Source organism: Pristis pectinata, chromosome 6 (genome assembly GCF_009764475.1).
Source record: "Pristis pectinata isolate sPriPec2 chromosome 6, sPriPec2.1.pri, whole genome shotgun sequence".
Lineage (NCBI taxonomy): Eukaryota > Metazoa > Chordata > Chondrichthyes > Rhinopristiformes > Pristidae > Pristis > Pristis pectinata.
Genome location: NC_067410.1, coordinates 12573219 through 12591043, shown reverse-complemented (window position 1 = coordinate 12591043; position 17825 = coordinate 12573219). Strand labels below are relative to the sequence as shown.

The 17825-nt window shown below is 36.4% G+C and overlaps 1 protein-coding gene and 1 long non-coding RNA gene across 2 annotated transcripts in view; both read right to left on the bottom strand.

Moving 5' to 3' along the window:
• Window positions 1–1427: 1427 nt before the first annotated feature.
• LOC127572106 (uncharacterized) lies at window positions 1428–10873 on the bottom strand. The gene is made up of 2 exons (XR_007956573.1): window positions 10757–10873; window positions 1428–3053 (listed from the first exon to the last, which is right to left on the bottom strand). It is a non-coding gene; the product is annotated as an uncharacterized LOC127572106 (long non-coding RNA).
• Window positions 10874–13124: 2251 nt separating this feature from the next.
• The window catches only part of spdl1 (spindle apparatus coiled-coil protein 1), an 84450-nt gene continuing 79749 nt past the window's right edge, over window positions 13125–17825 (bottom strand). Inside the window, 3 exon segments of the mRNA XM_052017579.1 lie at window positions 13125–13325; window positions 13327–13406; window positions 13409–13476. Of these exon segments, the coding sequence (XP_051873539.1) occupies window positions 13125–13325; window positions 13327–13406; window positions 13409–13476 (349 nt within the window).

The window sequence follows — 17825 nt, the reverse complement described above, 5'->3', positions numbered from 1 at the left end:
CTTTTTGCAAAAACAGCAGAAATTGTCCAAGACTCAAGATGTTTGTTGTTTGCTAAGTTAAACTTCTAACCAATATTCCATGCTCAGCCTCTTAACATAAACAAGAGAACAATGGGATCCACATTTACTTAATTAAACACTTCAGTCACCTGGCCTGAAAATGTTTTTTCAAGCACATCACATGCCAATGATGTCAACTTCTTCATCTGCAACTTCTTGGTATGACTTTTTAGCTTGTAAGAATTGTACTTGTGTTTTGAAATCCTTTGTAAGTTACAAGTCATTAAGAATTACTTATTAGAATTAAATAAGTCTTACTTAAAATAATGTGTGTTTAAACTGCTTCATTAGCTGGAAGTATCTTCTCATCAGTTGAGAGAAGGGACTCACCGCTCAAGATTGACAGCTAGACCTTTCTAATAGAGACAAAAGTAGTGAAGTAAACTTGTCCTTGAAGTGTAGGTTCATACAGTATAATCTCCCTATAGTGAGGGCACTCAGATACTTATGCTAGATAAAACTTAAAGTCTTGACAAGTTTAGAGCTCTCGGACAGTACACTCAGTATAATCACTGTTTGGTAAAATTCTTGCACATTCTTTACTCTGATATCTGTTAATGCATGGTTAACTCTTCAAAATCTCTGATAAGTGACTGCTTGAAAATACTTGCTCTCTCCTCTCAACCCTTACAGCTAAATTTCTGAAATCAATTCTTGCACTTTGCTACCATTCAAAGATTTAAAACTGAAGAATATTCTTTTATTTGTTTTCTAGTAACCAAGGCAAAGATATCATATTAGTAGTATCTACATATTACCTTGGCATTTATTACTTTTTAATATAATCTTGCAGTTGCTCACAAGTTAGGTCCAGGAATCTGCTCTTTCAAATACCTAATTCTCTTTAGATATTTTTTAACTTCTGCTTGGATTCCTGGTTTTCAAAACTAGAACTAGTGTTAATACAACAAATATTTAGTTCTCTACATTTAAGGTCTAGTACTTAAGTAATCAATGTCAAACTGATCCATCATTACCAAAGTGGACCAACTTCTCTTTATGCTGTACAGTTCCATATGGACATGTCTGATATAACCCAAGTTTTGTAATGTTTACAATTTAAGTGAATATAATAACAATTATACAAATCCATTAAATGTTGAAATGTGAAAAAAAAATATTTTTTGGAGAAACATTGTGCAGATATGGGTTGTTAATGTTTTTTAACCAACAAAATCTTCAACATACAGTATGTGTAAGAACAGGAACAAATGTAAAGTGCAGTCTGAATTATAGACTGTAATTGTATTTAATATTAGACTTCCTTTAAAAAGAACTGCACCTTGTCCTCAATAATGTTTAATAGAAATATGCAAAAGAAATGTTGACTTCCCCCTCCCACTCATAAAAAGCAACAGAAACACAGATACAAATTCAAATTTTATTTCTACATTTCTGATTAAAATACATGGTTCAGTTAACAATCTGCAAACCCTGAATTTAGGCAGTTAAATTATGGGGAACAAATAATAAAGGTTTCAAAAGAAAAAAATTCAAACATTTTACAGGAATCACAATTTTAATTTACTTTTTCCATAGGATATCAAACTATTTGCAGTAAAGCTCAAGCTAAATTTTGATTGTTATTTAATATAAAGATTAGCCTTAAGTACAAGACACACCCCTGCATTTGTTACTTGTAAACACTAGCATCAGATTACAAAATCTGAAGATTACATTTATAAACACTATGATCACATTAATACTTTTTGACTCTATAATTAATTAAATCTAGGCACCCTATAAAATGGTCTAATAAAAGGTTTAAACAACAATGGATACTTCAAAGGATACCAACTCTTCTCCCTAATCCCCCTATCTAAACATCCTGCTACTGTTAGAGAACAGAAAGGTAGTTAGGCAGGTGTCAGTTCACAGATTACACTCAAGTTTAATCACAAGGTTTTCCAGATAGTACAAATTGTCTGGTTTATTAAAAATGAAAAGATGGCATTCATCATCTGTGTGTGTGTGGGCATCTTGGAAAAGAAATGTTTGGCCTTGTAAGTCACCACACTTTGAAATAATTTATTTAACATTCTTGGGAGATTTGAAAAGATAGGAAAATAACGCTTTTCATATTGTGCTTTCAGTGACTCTGGGAGATACATTATGGTTAATATATTCTGGGCTGCACTTGCTGATGTCTCAGGGAAGTTTGTACAATGGATAGGATAAAGAGATGTCTGCACACCCATTCGCTGTATCATTGTCTGCATATGAATAAAATTTAATAGATCGAAACTGCATATATACAGTATCAACTTTCTTAGCAACCTGTTCATTGGGAAAAATGCCATTATAAATCAGCACATTTTCAAATGGCTCTCTTCTCCTCCACCGATTGTCCTCTGTACAGTAAAGACAGTAGCTTTAAGATTAGCTTGTTTGAAGTTGTTAATCTTTGGGGAGATTGAAGAAAACCTGAAATAAATTTTGTGGCTTTCTGCATGTCTTCTAGAGTTCCTACTAAAACCATGATAGCCTGGCGAGTGGCTATCTGTGCAATTATTTCTTTTAATTTCAGCCTCCTCTCTGCTCCACTCTACACCCTCATTCCTGAGAAGGGACATCTAAAACTTCAATATTCTAAAATGCTTAGAAACACATCTATTGAATACAAGATTTAATGCGCTACAAGTATATGGTATCTCCCATTTTCATTTACCACAGAAGTGATTATTTAATTAGTATGTCAGATGTGATAATTACCTTGTACTTCTCAATGTAATGGCATATGATATTGTACACAGATTTACTTACATGTCCCATGATGAACATCAAAAGGAAAAGTTAAATCTTCACTACCAGAAATATAAATATAATTTATTTACTGTTGGGCACATTGAGATTCAACAGTGGGTTGAGATGACACATGAATGACTGGGTGCATCTTCTGTCGTTTAATTTTATTTTCTCCTTTTGACTCTTCTGATTCTTTATCCAATTTCTTCTCATCTGGCTTTTCTACTTTCACATCAGCCTTGGATATCCTACAGGAAGAATATTCAAACAATCTTCCGCTTTAACGGATCAAACATAATACACATGGTAACACTAGAAATTTATCCAGCAACAATCAGAAATAAATAATAACTGGTTAAAAATGCAGTTCCAGCCTCAATCATAATTTTAACCAAGATCCAAAAAAATTGAAAATATAATTGAATGGTTTTAGATTAAATGAAAAGTATTTATGTTTAAAAATGTCAGAAAGCTCTGGATAAATCTCTGAACCAATCTACAAAAAAAAGCATTTAAAGACAACCTTGACAGGAATTGTTAAATCACGCCACTGATAAGGAGAGAATGTCAATGATTTGGAAAAACAATTTCATTTCATAGATCTGCTGTAATTTCATGATTCAATTGAAATATCTGACATTCAATCTAACCACCAAATAGAAGAAAAATACTATAATAATAAAAAGGTTACAACAAAAAAAAAGGCCAATTACTCCAACAAGACTAGATTTGTGTTCGTCCTCCACACATGCAGCAGCTCTACGCTCATTCTCCCTTATCATTATAAATTGAAAAGCAGCCCTGGAAATATTGAGGCTCTACACCTCCTTGCAAGTGGTTCCTCCTTGCAACTCCACAAACCATTAAATGTCAGGGTTGTTAATTAATTTTAAATAAATTAAATAGTGGAGTTGAAATGGACTCATCTGAGTTTACACCATGCTCCTTCATCTTAACTGGGCAGGAAACCCAGAAATAATGTGTTACGGCTGTGCTTTGTTTAAAAAGCTACAAGGAAAAAAATGCTATGGAACCTTTCTATTGGATGAACAGTCACAGGTCAGCTCATTTCTCACTTCCACACTTGCACTTTGAAATGCAAATGACCAGAACAAGCTGGAGGTCAGACGGTGGCACACTGCATCCAGCCCTTCAGCTTTATGTCGATCATAGCTGGTCTACCCAATGCAAGTCCATTTATTTGAATGGAGTCAACAAATGCAAATGAAAAAGAAAAGTTAAGTGTAGACGTGTGTGTTATTTGACAATCTTATTTTTTTAAATTAATGTCTTTAAATTAAACATGTCTGAGTACATTTAGTAATATTTCTTATTAGTTGCTTAAAAATTCCTTTTAAGTCCAATGACATCATCAAGCAAACAGAAGGCCACAAAGGTTTTTTGAGAGGCAAGGTCTCATGATTCAATGCCCAAGGCCAAGTTGCCACTTGCAGCCCAATTTGCTTCATGGGTCAGCACATGGACCAAAGGGACAGCAAAATTCAAGCATAGCTGTGGGAATACCACAAGAGGTCAGCCAGATCAAGGACAATCTCACCCAATGTATTTCTAGCTATTTGATTCATATCCTATTATTTTAAACAAAACTTTTAAATCACTCCAGAACATCCTCTGCTTTAATGAAAACAGCCGCAAGTTTTCCAGTCTTTTTATTTCTCATATTAAACTATGAGAAACTGCATTGTACCCTCTCTCTACTGTATCCAACATTCTTCCTTGAGACTATTATGGGCTCAACCAGAGGAAAAACGTGCTAGGACTTTCTGACTGAAAAAGCAACAATTCCTTTCTTTTCTCTGGGTAAAACATTGAGCAATATCACACATAACATTTGAAACAAAATATAAATAAAATAACTGATGCAAAAATACTTTACAGTGTAATACTGTAACAAATCACTCAGAATAAACACACCAGTTAATCAACTTTTTATCACAAATAAATGAAAATGCCCTCAAGCCAAAACAGTATTTATACAATGAAGTAGCATGGGGATAGGCTTAAAAATTGCTCTAATATTCATTGCACAAGTCAAAACTCATTACAGGATATTTTGGATTCTGCCAGAATGTGATTTTTCTTACAGCAGTATTTCCCAAACTCAAAAGGACTCAATTTTTGCAGCATGGCATCAATAGTGATATCTTCAACCCCTTTCAATGAGGCACATATACATACGGGGCATCCATTACTGCAATTCTGAAAGACCTACTAGAGTAGTGGTTGCCCTGTTTCCTAGTCGCATACTTTAACTATAAAATCTTGACTTTTGACTGCAAAGGATCTATTCTCATGAAATCACAGCAGTCTACAAAAGCAAATTCTTTCAAGAACGTTCAACAAAGGCAATACAGTTTTAAAAGTTCACATATATAGGTTTTACAAAAGCATAGATTTAAAGATGATGCATTAATAAAGTACTCCCAAACCAATAATAAAAACCACTCATGTCATGTTGACTGATCCTCCACGCACTATAATAGAATCACAAACCTAAAGCAGTACTGTTGTTCTGGACACTAGTCTTGCATCTAACTGTTGAAAAGCCAAAGAGCCACTTAATACTCAGAGGGTTAATATTAACAAGAATTGAACTGTACCAGTGTCACAAGTTAGTGCAGTGTATATTTCATCAATGTACACAAATTGAACAGCTGTGGCTGAATTGCATTGAAATCTGAAAATTCTAGCTCCAGTTGGTATTAGTACTTGGGAGCAATGCTTGCAAAATTGATGACTCATATCACTGATTATATTTATTCATTTTTTCCCCTCAAGATATCACTGGCAAGTGCCAGCATTTCTGCAATCAAACATATAATCTAGATTCACATAGGTCACATGGTTAAGAACAGATTTCTAGTGTTTATGATATATTTTGTATTTAGCTAGGTTGGATTACAAGTTCTTGCTCGAGTATAAAAGGTTAGTTGCAATACAAATCTTCACAGTTTCAACCTACCATAAATCTGAGGTAAAACAAACTTTCCTGCATTTCAAATTCTAACAATGCAGTTATTAATAAGGCTTCTGTAATTATTCCTTAACCCCCATTCATATGGATAAAAAATCCAAACTTAACATTTGCACTTATATAACATATGCACACATTAATACATAGCATAAGTATTCACAAACTAGGCTCTGTTCCTCCTCTTCCTCAAACAAACAACACATTCGCCATCCTTTGCCTTTCTCTTCATTTATCTTCTTGATTTCTATTTGCCACTTTTTAATTCACTGATCATATCATCAGTTTCATCACTTCCTCATCATCATTCTCCCTGTCCTACTGTACTGAATTCATTAATTTGATTTTCTCACTCTTAAATAAGACCTGCAGCAGAAAATCAGGCTATACAACCCAGCCAGTGCTTTGGAGGGGATTTCACTTTCCTGTCACCAGTGTTCACACTCTCCCACTTCTTGCTTCTTTACAGGCTCCATGTATTTCACTCAAGAAGTCATCTCATTTCTCTCATATCCAAAAACAAAACCTTTTCCCTGGCTTTTCTTATTACGGTCCATCTCTTTCTTCCCTTGCCTTCCAACATTTGCTCTAAATGTAAATAGTCTATATTTTATCTTTAACTTCAAGACATGTCAATACCTTACCATAAACAGTTATTCCAGTAAATGTAAAAAACAAAAATCCTGAAAGGGGGAGGGGGGGGGTGGAGGGAGACATTTTAACTCACCAAATATTTTGGTATTTTATTTCTACTTCTTCAATAAATTTGATTAGATCCAAATTATTAAATATGGCAAAGGAAAAGTAGAAAACCACCCAGAGGGCTCCTTAAGGCTATTCTACCAGCTACTAACATTATTTCTGATACTTTGTCTTGTCCACTTTCTGATCAATTTTCCTATCCCTTGTCTAAAAATCTACTCTCAGCCAATAATATGCTAAAATGACTAAGTGTCTATAGTTTTGAGATATAGATAGGGATCACTTTTGCTTAATATTTTGGTATGACAATGTATGGTTTCCCCACAGGGAGAGAAATTATAAATACAATATTACAGGTTATTCAAAGGAAGAGTCACCAACTATGCACAAGAATTTTACCAAGCCATTTTATTCTCATAAGAAAATAATAGAAGCGTGTAGGCCTTTTGAGCATGATCCACCTGCACCAAGACCATGGATGATCTTCTACCTCAACATTAAATTCCTGCCAAACCCCATATCCTTCAATTTCTCTAATATCTAAAAGTCCATCAATCTGTTTTGAATGAGATCAAGACTGAGCCTCATCAGTCAGCCAGGGTAAAGAATTCTGAAGATTCATCACCCTGTACATGAAGAAATTTCTATTCATTTTAGTCTTAAATGGTCTACCACTTATTCTGAGGTTGTGACCCTTGGAGAAAATATCCTCCTGGTACCTACCATGTCAAGCTCTCCAAAAATTTTGTACATTTCTATTAGGTCACCTTATTTTTTTTTAGGCAAGGAGACCAAAACTGTACATAATACTTCAGGAGCGAACTCACTAAGGCTCTATATAAATATAGTAAGCCATTTTCACTCTTGTACTCAAATTGTTGAGCAATAAAAACTAACATCTCATTTGCCTTCCTGGAGCACAAGAGAATGCAGATGCCAGAATCTGGAGCAACAAACAACCTGTTGGAGTAACTCAGTGATTCGAGCAGCATCTGTGGGAGGAAAGGAATTGTTGACGTTTTGGGTCGAAACCCTGCATCAGGACTGAGAGTGGAGAGGCAAGATGGCCAGTATAAAGAGGAGGTATACCAAATCACCTTCGTGCAGAAATAATCAAAATGGCACTTAAGTCTAATTGTTCTAGTGACACGGAGCTGTTGAATAGACGACAATTATTCATTAAATATTGAAAAATAGGCGCCTTGGAAATAATACTTCTCCTCACTTCTTTCTACAGGATACTCTGGTTGTAAATCTACAACCTCAATTATTGAGGCAGATGTAGTACCTCGTTTTGTTGCACATGGCTACAAGGCTGCATACTCAGTCCCCTACTCTACTCCCTACACACTTGTGACTGCATGGCCAGATTCTGCTCTGAAGCCATCTTCAAGTTTGCAGATGATACCACTGCAGTGGGCTGTATTTCAAATAACGATGAGTTAGAATGCAGGAAGGAGATAGCTTAGTGACATAGTGTCATGACAACAACCTTTCCCTCAATTGCAGCAAAACAAAAGAGCTGGTCATTGACTTCAGGAAGGGGTCAGTGCACATACTTCTGTCTACATCAACAGTGCTGAGGTTGAGAGGGTTGAGAGCTTCAAGTTCCTAGGAGTGAACATCACCAATAACCTGTCCTGGTGCAACCACATAGATACCATGGCCAAGAAAGCTCACCAGCACCTCTACTTCCTCAGGAGGCTAAAGAAATTTGGGATGTCCCTGTCGACGCTCACCAATTTTTAAATGATGCACCATAGAAAGCATCCTATCTGGATGCATCACTGCTTGGTATGGCAACTGCTCTGCTTGTGATCACAAGAAACTGCAGAGAGTTGTGGACACAGCTCAGCACATCACGGAAACCTGCCTCCCCTCCATGGACTCTTGTCTACACTTCTTGTTGTCTCGGTAAAGCAGCCAGCATAATCAAAGACCCCACCCACACCAGACATTCTCTCTTCTCCCCTCTGCCATCAGGCAGAAGATACAAAAGCCTGAAAGCATGTACCACCAGGCTCAAGGACCGCTTCTATCCCACTGTTATGACTATTGAACGGTTGCCTAGTACGATAAGATGGACAATTGACCTCACAATCTACCTCGTTGTGATCTTGCACCTTATTGTCTACCTGCACTGTACTTTCTCTGTAGCTGTTACACTTTATTCTGCATTGTTATTGTTTTACCTTGTACAACCTCCATGCACTATGAATTGATCTGTATGAGTGCTATGCAAGACAAGTTTTTCACTGTACCTTGGTACATGTGACAATAATAAACCAATTCCAATATATTCAGTCTGCTGAAATGCACTGCAAGCTTTTTCTCCTGTTCTACAGAATGGATTTCAAGCTAAGTAAGTAATTTGGAATACTAATGCATCAAAATGCTGATTATTTCAATAATAGTGCAACAATATTTAGCAGATCAAAACGTGATTTTTTCAAAGAGAACTATATCTTATTACTTTGACTAACGTAACCTAGCTGGGGCCATTTATGCCTAGGGTGGCCCACAGTGAAGCTAGGCAGCAAGGCAATAGCACATCACGAATGAGAATTTATTATTGGATTACAGCCAAATTTTTCTATTGCAGCAGTATGTATACTAGATCATGTTGCTAACCAATTTTAAATGGTATTTAATTTGAAAAGAGCCAATTACTCTAAGGAAATAATACAAAATAGTTAAACAAATGCCCTCAGTTCTGTTCGCCATGGAAATTGCTCAATTCTGGTTTACATTTACTGCCTGTTCTGCCTCATGTACAATTTATTAGCACAATATGCGTTCATAAGATGAAAGAGTGAAACCTTTACCAGAATTTCAAACTATCTGAAGGAAGGAGGAGAGGCAAGAATATACACAAACAGAAGAGAAAAGTTGTTGAACCCTGTCTCTGAACTCATTTGAGAATTGCTGTCCACAGACAGAACAGAAATATCAGGTTATCATACAAAATTTTCTAGCAGTTCTCATTGCATCCTCGCAATTTAAGCGAGAATTTTATTGGGGAAGTCGTCTTTGACAAGCGGAGTTATATTTTGAAGTGGCAGTTTAGCCCCGTTGGAAGGCCAGCATGGATCTAAAGTTGTTTAAAAGGTAGGAGAAAAGACAAAAGGACAAGTAAGTTCAGTTAAGGAAAGAAGAATACACTTCAGGTGATACCAATAAAGTGAACAGTATCAAATTATTAAACTATATATAACGCAATGATCTGTTTGAACATCAGTGGCCGTACTTGATACAGACACACTGATAAGCAACAGCATGCATTGCCAGTCTACCCTTGACAATTCAGTTGCTCTGCACAGAAATAAAATTATCCAATAATTCAGTTATGCAAAGAAAGTGCTCCAACAAACTATCAGATAATTTCAAATACACAAATCATGTATGCTGCATTTAATGACATACGACCCCAAATTATGGAGTTGCAAGATCATTAGATAAGAATTGCTATGAATGAGGACTTAATGCAGTGCAGATTCTTCCAAAAAAATCTTTCTTCCTGCAAGTTTCTAAAGCGACAGCGTCTGTCAAGTGATGTTGCGAAAGCAGATCTTTTGGTGGATCAAGAACAGCGCTAAATAAAGACTGAGATACAGATTAACAAGTTGTTTTGGAGGATACAGAAACAGCAGGGAATTGAAGCAGTTAGGTCTTAGGGGAGGTAAAAGTAAACCCAAAATGGAAGTACAAACCAACTCTGAGAGTAAATCAGAACAAAATTTGTGCTTTTAAACCAATGCTTGGGTAATAAATTAAGCAAATTTTGGACAATATTTATGACACCTGGTTTCAGTCCATTCTTTACACAGACACAATTTCAAGCATTTTCAATAGCAATTACAAAAGAAAAGGTGAGCACACATGGAGGGAAATGGAAAGGAAAATAAAATTAGGTTGCAATTGCAGCAATTTTTAAAACAATGCATAATCAACAAATAAATACACATTCTGGATTAACAAGATATGCTAGCCGAATAATATGCATTCCAAAACTGCAGCAAGCAAGATAGCAAGATAAAATGTTTTTAAAAACTGCACACTACCTAGGTCTGCCTCTTCATTAAAAGATATCTAGTCTTCCATAATTTGGAGAGTCCAACTTTGGTAAGGCAGTGGAAATGTGAAAAACATAACCAAAGAAACCAAGAACAAAGCACAGACCATAGTTCATGCAGTAGACTGAAGTGTGCAGCAGGCCAGCGAGAAATGCCAGGCAATAGTTGAAATCGAGGCACTGACCTTGGGGAGGGAGTCGGCCTGGAGACTTCAGTATTCCTCCGTTCAGAAAGAACTTGAACTTCACCTGTTTCTTGCCATGATCCGCACCCGCTTGCCTTCTTTAGAATGGTGCCTGCTCTATGGTTTGGGTCCTGTGCCTCTGGTCCGGTTATTTGTATGTCATTAGCAAGACAGGGGTTCGAAGGTGGAGCAGACTGAACTTCAGTTTCAGAGAGTGCGATTTGAAATCTCTGTATGCAGTACATCAGTCTGTCTTTTTCTGGTTTCAGTCACTTTATCAGATGATGAGAGTAGTTTCATTAGCTGGAGTACTACTGGATACAAGTTTGAGCTCATCAAGTACTTCAACTGGAAGTCTCTCCTTCTTGCGCTTTTGTGGCCGGTTCTAACTTCCTAGAATTCAAAATTTACAAATTAACTCAAGTTAACAGAATCACAGTTTTAGTTTTGGGCCTTAGGCATCGAGCAAGGAATTCTTTAGAAGTCTATTTATCTTATTAGAATTAGAGGAATGATACAGGACCACAAACATGACACCTACAAGTGATTCTTTGAAAGTATACAGTAATTAATCTCCAAATAGGTAAAAATATAAAAGAATATCACTGGCATAGTGATCCTCCACCAGGTTGGTGCAATAGCATCCACAGGGGACATGACAGTTATGAAGTCGCTTTCATGCCAACGTTCTCCCGAAATCACATACACATTACTTTGAAGTTCACTTCATTTGAAAGCTGGTAGCAGTAAATAGCTAATATCAAACTAAACTATGTGGTCAATTTTAAGCAAAAAAGAAAATCCAAATCTGGTTGGACAGAGGAACTAGATTGGAACATCTAAAGATAAATCCAAACATATATATCTTCTAAAATACTGTTCTCCTTCATTCAATTTTTAATATGCAAATAATGCTTTTTTTTCCAAAGAAAGGGTGTTACCTGACATTGCTCATTTTGGGATCATTGCACCGTTGTGGGAATGGGACTGGGTTATTCAGCTCTTCAAACCTATTGCAGTATTAAATTATGACTTGAATATAGCTTAAACCTACATAGCTTCCTTTGCTTTTCCATCTTGATAAGTAATTAAAAATCTATCACTGTGAGTATTGTAAATTTCAACTGAATTACAACTTTGAGATCAAGTACGTATAAACCACTGATCTAGTTTTATTGCAGTTTTATTTTCCAGAGTATGAATTTTCTTCTGTATTTATATTACAATAACATTCCAAAACAGATTTCTAATATACTACTAGTCTGAAAAAAACTCCGCTATAGTTATTGCATACAATTTATCACAAAAATTCTTTTGGGATATGATAGGACAGATGTAGAGTTGATGCTTTCCTGGCTGGGGAATCCAAAATCAGGAGTCACCTCAGAATGAGACGGGTGGCCTTTCAGAGCAGAGATAGAAATTAATTTCTTCATCTGGCAGGATAATGAATCTTTAGTATTCTCTAAGCTGCAGAATGTAGAGGTTCTAACACCAAAAATATTCAAGAAAAAGACAGATAGATGCTTAGATATTAAAGGGTATGGGGAGTTAGTGCAGGAAAATGATCAGGTAGAAGATCACTCATGTTCTTTGTGAATGGCAAAGCTGACACGAGGGTCCAATTGATTTACTCCTGCTTTTATTTCCTGTGATAGTAAGCATGTAATGCTGAAGGCAAGATGAAAAATGGTAAACGTTACTCACATCTTTAAGACAATGGCTCCAGGTATATACTACTCATTATGTTTGCTACAGAACCTGACTGGAAACATAAATGGTTGCGTTTAACACAATTTAAAAAAAATATGGATTCAACATGTGCAGCTTCAATGTAAAATAATAACTAGGATTAATTTATCATTTGAACATAATAAATGGACTAATAATAAAGTGCTAAAGCAAGGAAGTAATTCTACATTCTGCAATAACTCAACATATTATGTGCAGAATACTGAAGAATGGCATATGTAAAGAAAATGCTGTACTATGAAGCAGTAAGAAAATAGGCACCGAATTATTTCAGAAGGGCTCAAAGCAAACAAGCCAAAAGGTCTTATTGTAATTTTAAAAAGAACTATAACGTGCTTCAGGAGTCCAATTGCCAACAGGTTAAACACCTTCAAGAAATTTATGGGAATTCAATGTGAATCTTTGTGCCCCTTCCTACCATGCAGGAGAATAAAGCTATTGGTAAGTTTTAAGTTAGAACTTGCACAATACAACAACATAAAAATAACAGGAACAAATAAATAAAGACAAATTTGCACTTATAAAAGCATCTTCCTAGATATCTTAAAATGATTTACAGCAAATGATCCTCTTGAAATGTAGTTATTGCTGGCAAGTAGGGATCAAGACACACGATTCATGCACAACAAGTTGCCATAAACACTAATGTGCTAATCATCACATAAGTTGCTTTAGTGACATTAACTGAGAGGTAATTGTTGTCCAGTGGACTGGGGATAACTATCCTGTTCTTACTGCTGGGTTTTTTAAAATTCAAATTTATAAGTTCACAAAAGATACCTTCAGGTTCGTATTTAAGCCTCATCTCATCCAGTTTGACTCCGAAGCTTCATGTTTTCGCTCTGATATTGTTTCAACTGTCTCTCATTGGCATAAAATTTACGTTCAACTTCTAAGAACGCTGACTCTCTGCAAGAGCCTTCATGCGTTGTAAAGAGAGCTCATCATTCACTGTCTTATTTTCTTTCCTAGTGCAATAGTTACATCTTATAATTCAGTGACATTAATATGGAAATTCAATAAATTTTTAACTTAGCTAAGAGTATATTTTATCAGCAAATATTCCTCATTAAAAAACAAACTTTTATTCCTACCAGATACCTGTCAAAATTCAAATTAACTGTAATAACAGTTTAGCGGCTGCATCGATACATTACTATACAACAGACACAGAGGAAGAAATGGTACCAGATGAAAGTAGGAAGAACTACATAGTGATTGCCCACTGCATACTTAAAATGCTGTATCCAATTATTTTAAAGATTTAATATTTTATTATCTGTTATAGATATGGTCTCTTTGTTCTTTTGAAAGTACTTAAACCTTAAATGAAAGTAAGTACATTTCTATTCAATTCAGACTCTAAGGCAGCTTTTTAACCTAACTGAATACTTTTCAAAAATAAGGAAGACTACATCAATAATATTCCTTTGACACAAGAGATTCTGCAGAATACTGAATCTGGAGCAACACCACACACAAATGCTGAGGAACTCAGCAGGTTTTTTAAGGCATCAAAAGTCTCTAAAGGAGTAATAATATTCCTTTGTTGTTCAGGTTTCACTTCCCAGTAAGATTTATTGAAACAGTGCAAACCAAACTAGACCTGCACAATTTCCAAATAACAAGATCATGCTTAGGTATTAGGTTAGATAGCTAGCCAGGACTCACTGTTGAGTCCTTCACCTGACTGGCTCTAGCAGGCAACTGCACTGCACAAACTAAATACCTGTGAACAAATCCAGTAAAGGAGCATAACTAAAAGTGAGAACTAAAAAAATGCTGGAAATCTAAAATGCTAGAAACACTCAGGCACATCAGGCAGAATCTGTGGAAGAGAAAATGATTGAGAAACGTTTCAGCTCCGGGTCCCTTCAACAGAACCAGAAGTGAGAAACTCCTTAAACTAGATTTGATGCCAGTGTGGAGCCACAACTAATACCAAGGTTGTTTTCTGGATCAAAACATTGAGTAACCAAACACATATCACCGCAAGTAAAGCCCTTGTATATGCGTTCAGAGATGATGCCCACATATTTATTAATTGATTGCAGTGATCAAATGGACTCTCCACTCTGATTGCAGTTCTTGTCTAACAACCTGACTCTAAACATTTAATAATAGTCAATTACATGTCCCATCAGAGGCATCAATATACTCACAGAAGGCTAAACCTAAAGCTAGTTTCCTGATGAAGATATTATCAGAGATAGACTTATATTGTTCATAATGCAACTCGATACATACTTGGCATTGTCAATTGTAGTTTCAGCAATTCAACATAATATTGCCATCTCCAAATTCTGCAGCATTCAACTTCATTGTGATTTTCCCCCAGGATCATAATTCATCTTAAAATACAAAATATATTTTAGATAATGAATAACCGAGAGAAAATTGCTCTCACAATGATAGTACCAGGAGTTTCACATTGCCAGCGACTTGGGGTTCGTTCCCGCTGTCTGTAAGGAGTTTGTGTACGTTTTTTCCCGTGCTACTGGTGGGTTTCCTCCGGTGTGCTCCGGTTTTCCTCCCACATTTGCAAAGACGTACGGGTAGGTTAATTTGGGTTTAAAAAATGTGGCGGCGTGGGACTCGTTGGGCCAGAAGGGCCTGTTACCACGCTGTAAATAAAAAAAATTTAAAAATTAAAAAAAACACAATGCAAACTGACAAGTTTCATTTACTTCCATTTTTTCAGGCGTAGTAGCTTTACCACTAGCAGCTTGACATCTCATTATTCTTCTGCGCAAGCATGATTGCAAACGTTCCAGCTGTCCCTGGGTCTGACGCAAGCCCTTTATTTGTAACATTGTGGCTATCTGCACCTAATAAAATAAAACAAAATCTTGAAGTCCTAAGTTTGTTACTGCAAGTGTTAAAATTGTCCTTCACGTTTTTATTCAAATGGATATCCAAATATTCTCTGAATTTTGCCTTCTGCAGACCATACTCCCATGGAAAAAAAATTTGGGGCACAAAAGCTTTGCTCGCTGGTACCAGGAATCCAGAATCTGAGTGGCTTGTTCTGGGACATAAGCTACACTACCCACCTACTGCAGCTGAATTAAATTCAGTTAATATAAGATAATAAAAATATAATAGAACAATATAATTATTTGTGGCTAGACAACAAGAAAAATGCAACATGATTTTAAGGTTTCGAATAACTGTGGAAAAGGATATAGACCACTCCAAGGTAAAAGCCAGTCTATCTCAATGGGATAAGAACAGAACTGGCCAAAGGAAACTGCCAGCAAAGTATTGGCAGGTAAGACTATACTTAAACAATGGGAGCTCTTTAGAGTGGAGAGTTTCAACCGCCATGTAGACACATTCCCATGAGGGAAAAGGGGATGGATATTAAAGCCAGAGCTCCATGCCTGACCACAGAAGCAAGCAAACAATGCAGTAAAATGAAAGAGAGAATATGATAGATGCCAGGTTGTTAACAAGGGGAAAACGAACAGGAGGAAAGAGAGCCTGAGAACGGACTGCCAACAAACCCAAGAACAAATCCAAAAATATTCTGTAGGCACGTGAACAGGGTTGTAAGATGAGAGGTGGGGCCATCAGAGACCAAAAAGGAAATTAGTCATGGAGAGAAATTTAGTTTAGCATGGCTGAGGTATTAAATATGTACTTCACATTGACCTTTCACCAAAGAACATACAAATGTATGAATTATGAGGAATTGGCCACTCGCCCCACTTGAGCCTGCTCCACTATTAATAAGGTCATGGCTATCTGATTGTAATCTAATTTTGAATCCTATTTACCCTGGGTAGCGGCACGGTTAGCGTAGCGGTTAGCGCGATGCTATTACAGTGCCAGCGATCAGGGTTCGATCCCATCGCTGTCTGTAAGGAGTTTGTACGTTCTCCAGGTGTCTGCGTGGGTTTCCTCCGGGTGCTCCGGTTTCCTCCCACATTGCAAAGACGTACGGGTAGGTTAATTTGGGTTTAAAATGGGTGGCACGGACTCGTTGGGCCGGAAGGGCCTGTTACCATGCTGTAAATAAAATTAAATTAAAATTAAAACTTTTCGCCCCCTTGCTTATCAAGTATTTACCTATTGCTGCTGTAAAGATATTCAAACGCTCTGTTTTCAACTCACCCTTTGAGGAAGATTTCCAAGGACTCAGGATCCTCCAAGAAAAAATTTATTGCACCATTTCTGTGTTAAACAGGACACCCCTTATTTTCAAACAGACACCTTAGTACCATATTCTCCCTCAAGAGGAAACATCCTCTCCAGATCCACTCAGTCAAGATTCCTCAGTATCTTATATGTTCTTTCTCACTCTTCCAGACTTCAGGTAATACAGGTCTGACCTGTCCAAACTCTCCTAATAAAACAACATACCCATTCCAGGCAGTTGGCTAGTAAACTTCTTCCAATCATTAACATCCGGAACTGTAAATGGTATTTCAGATATTATCTGACCAATTCTCTAAATGAAGCATAACTTCTCTACTTTTGTATTCAATCCCCATAGTGATTACATTTCCCCAATTACTTGCCTTACCTGCATTCTAGCCCTTTGCAAGTTATGCTTTAGGAAACCTATATCCTTTGCATAGACCAAGCTCTGCCGTCTCTCATCATTTAAACAATAGGCTTTTTTTTCATTTATCCTGCCAAAATTGACAACCTCACAATTTACAAATTATATTCCATTTGCCAGATCTTTTTCCAATCACATAACATACCCATATTCCTTCACAGTCTCTATGTTCTTTACTTTTCTCTGCATCATTAGCAAAATTAGAAATCATACCTTTGGTTCCCTTTTTCCAAATAATTTATATAAATTGCAAGCAGTTGAGGCCCAAGCCCAGCACCAGTCTGTGGCATACCACTCATTACATCTTGCCAACCTGGAAAAGACCCATTTATGCCTACTCCATATTTCTTGATAGTCAGTCTATCCGTTGCCTTCTATACCATGAGTTTTCATTTTCTGCAATACCCTTTGATGAGGCACCTTATCAAATCCCTTCTGGAAAACCCAATTATAGTACCTCCAGTAGTTCTTTTTTATTTACAGTATGTTATTTCAAAAAAAAACTGCAAGAAATTGGTCAAACATGATTTTCCTTTCACATAACCATATTGAATTTGCCTGGATACCTTGAACTTTTTTTTAAGTGTCCTACTATGACACCTTTAATAATAGCTTCTACTATTTTCTTAAGACAGATGTTAAGCTAACAGACCTGTAGTTTCCTGCTTTCTGTCTTTTTCCCTTTGTGAATAAAGGAGTTAAATATGATATTTCCAACCTAATGGAAGCTTTCCCAAACCTTTCCCCCTA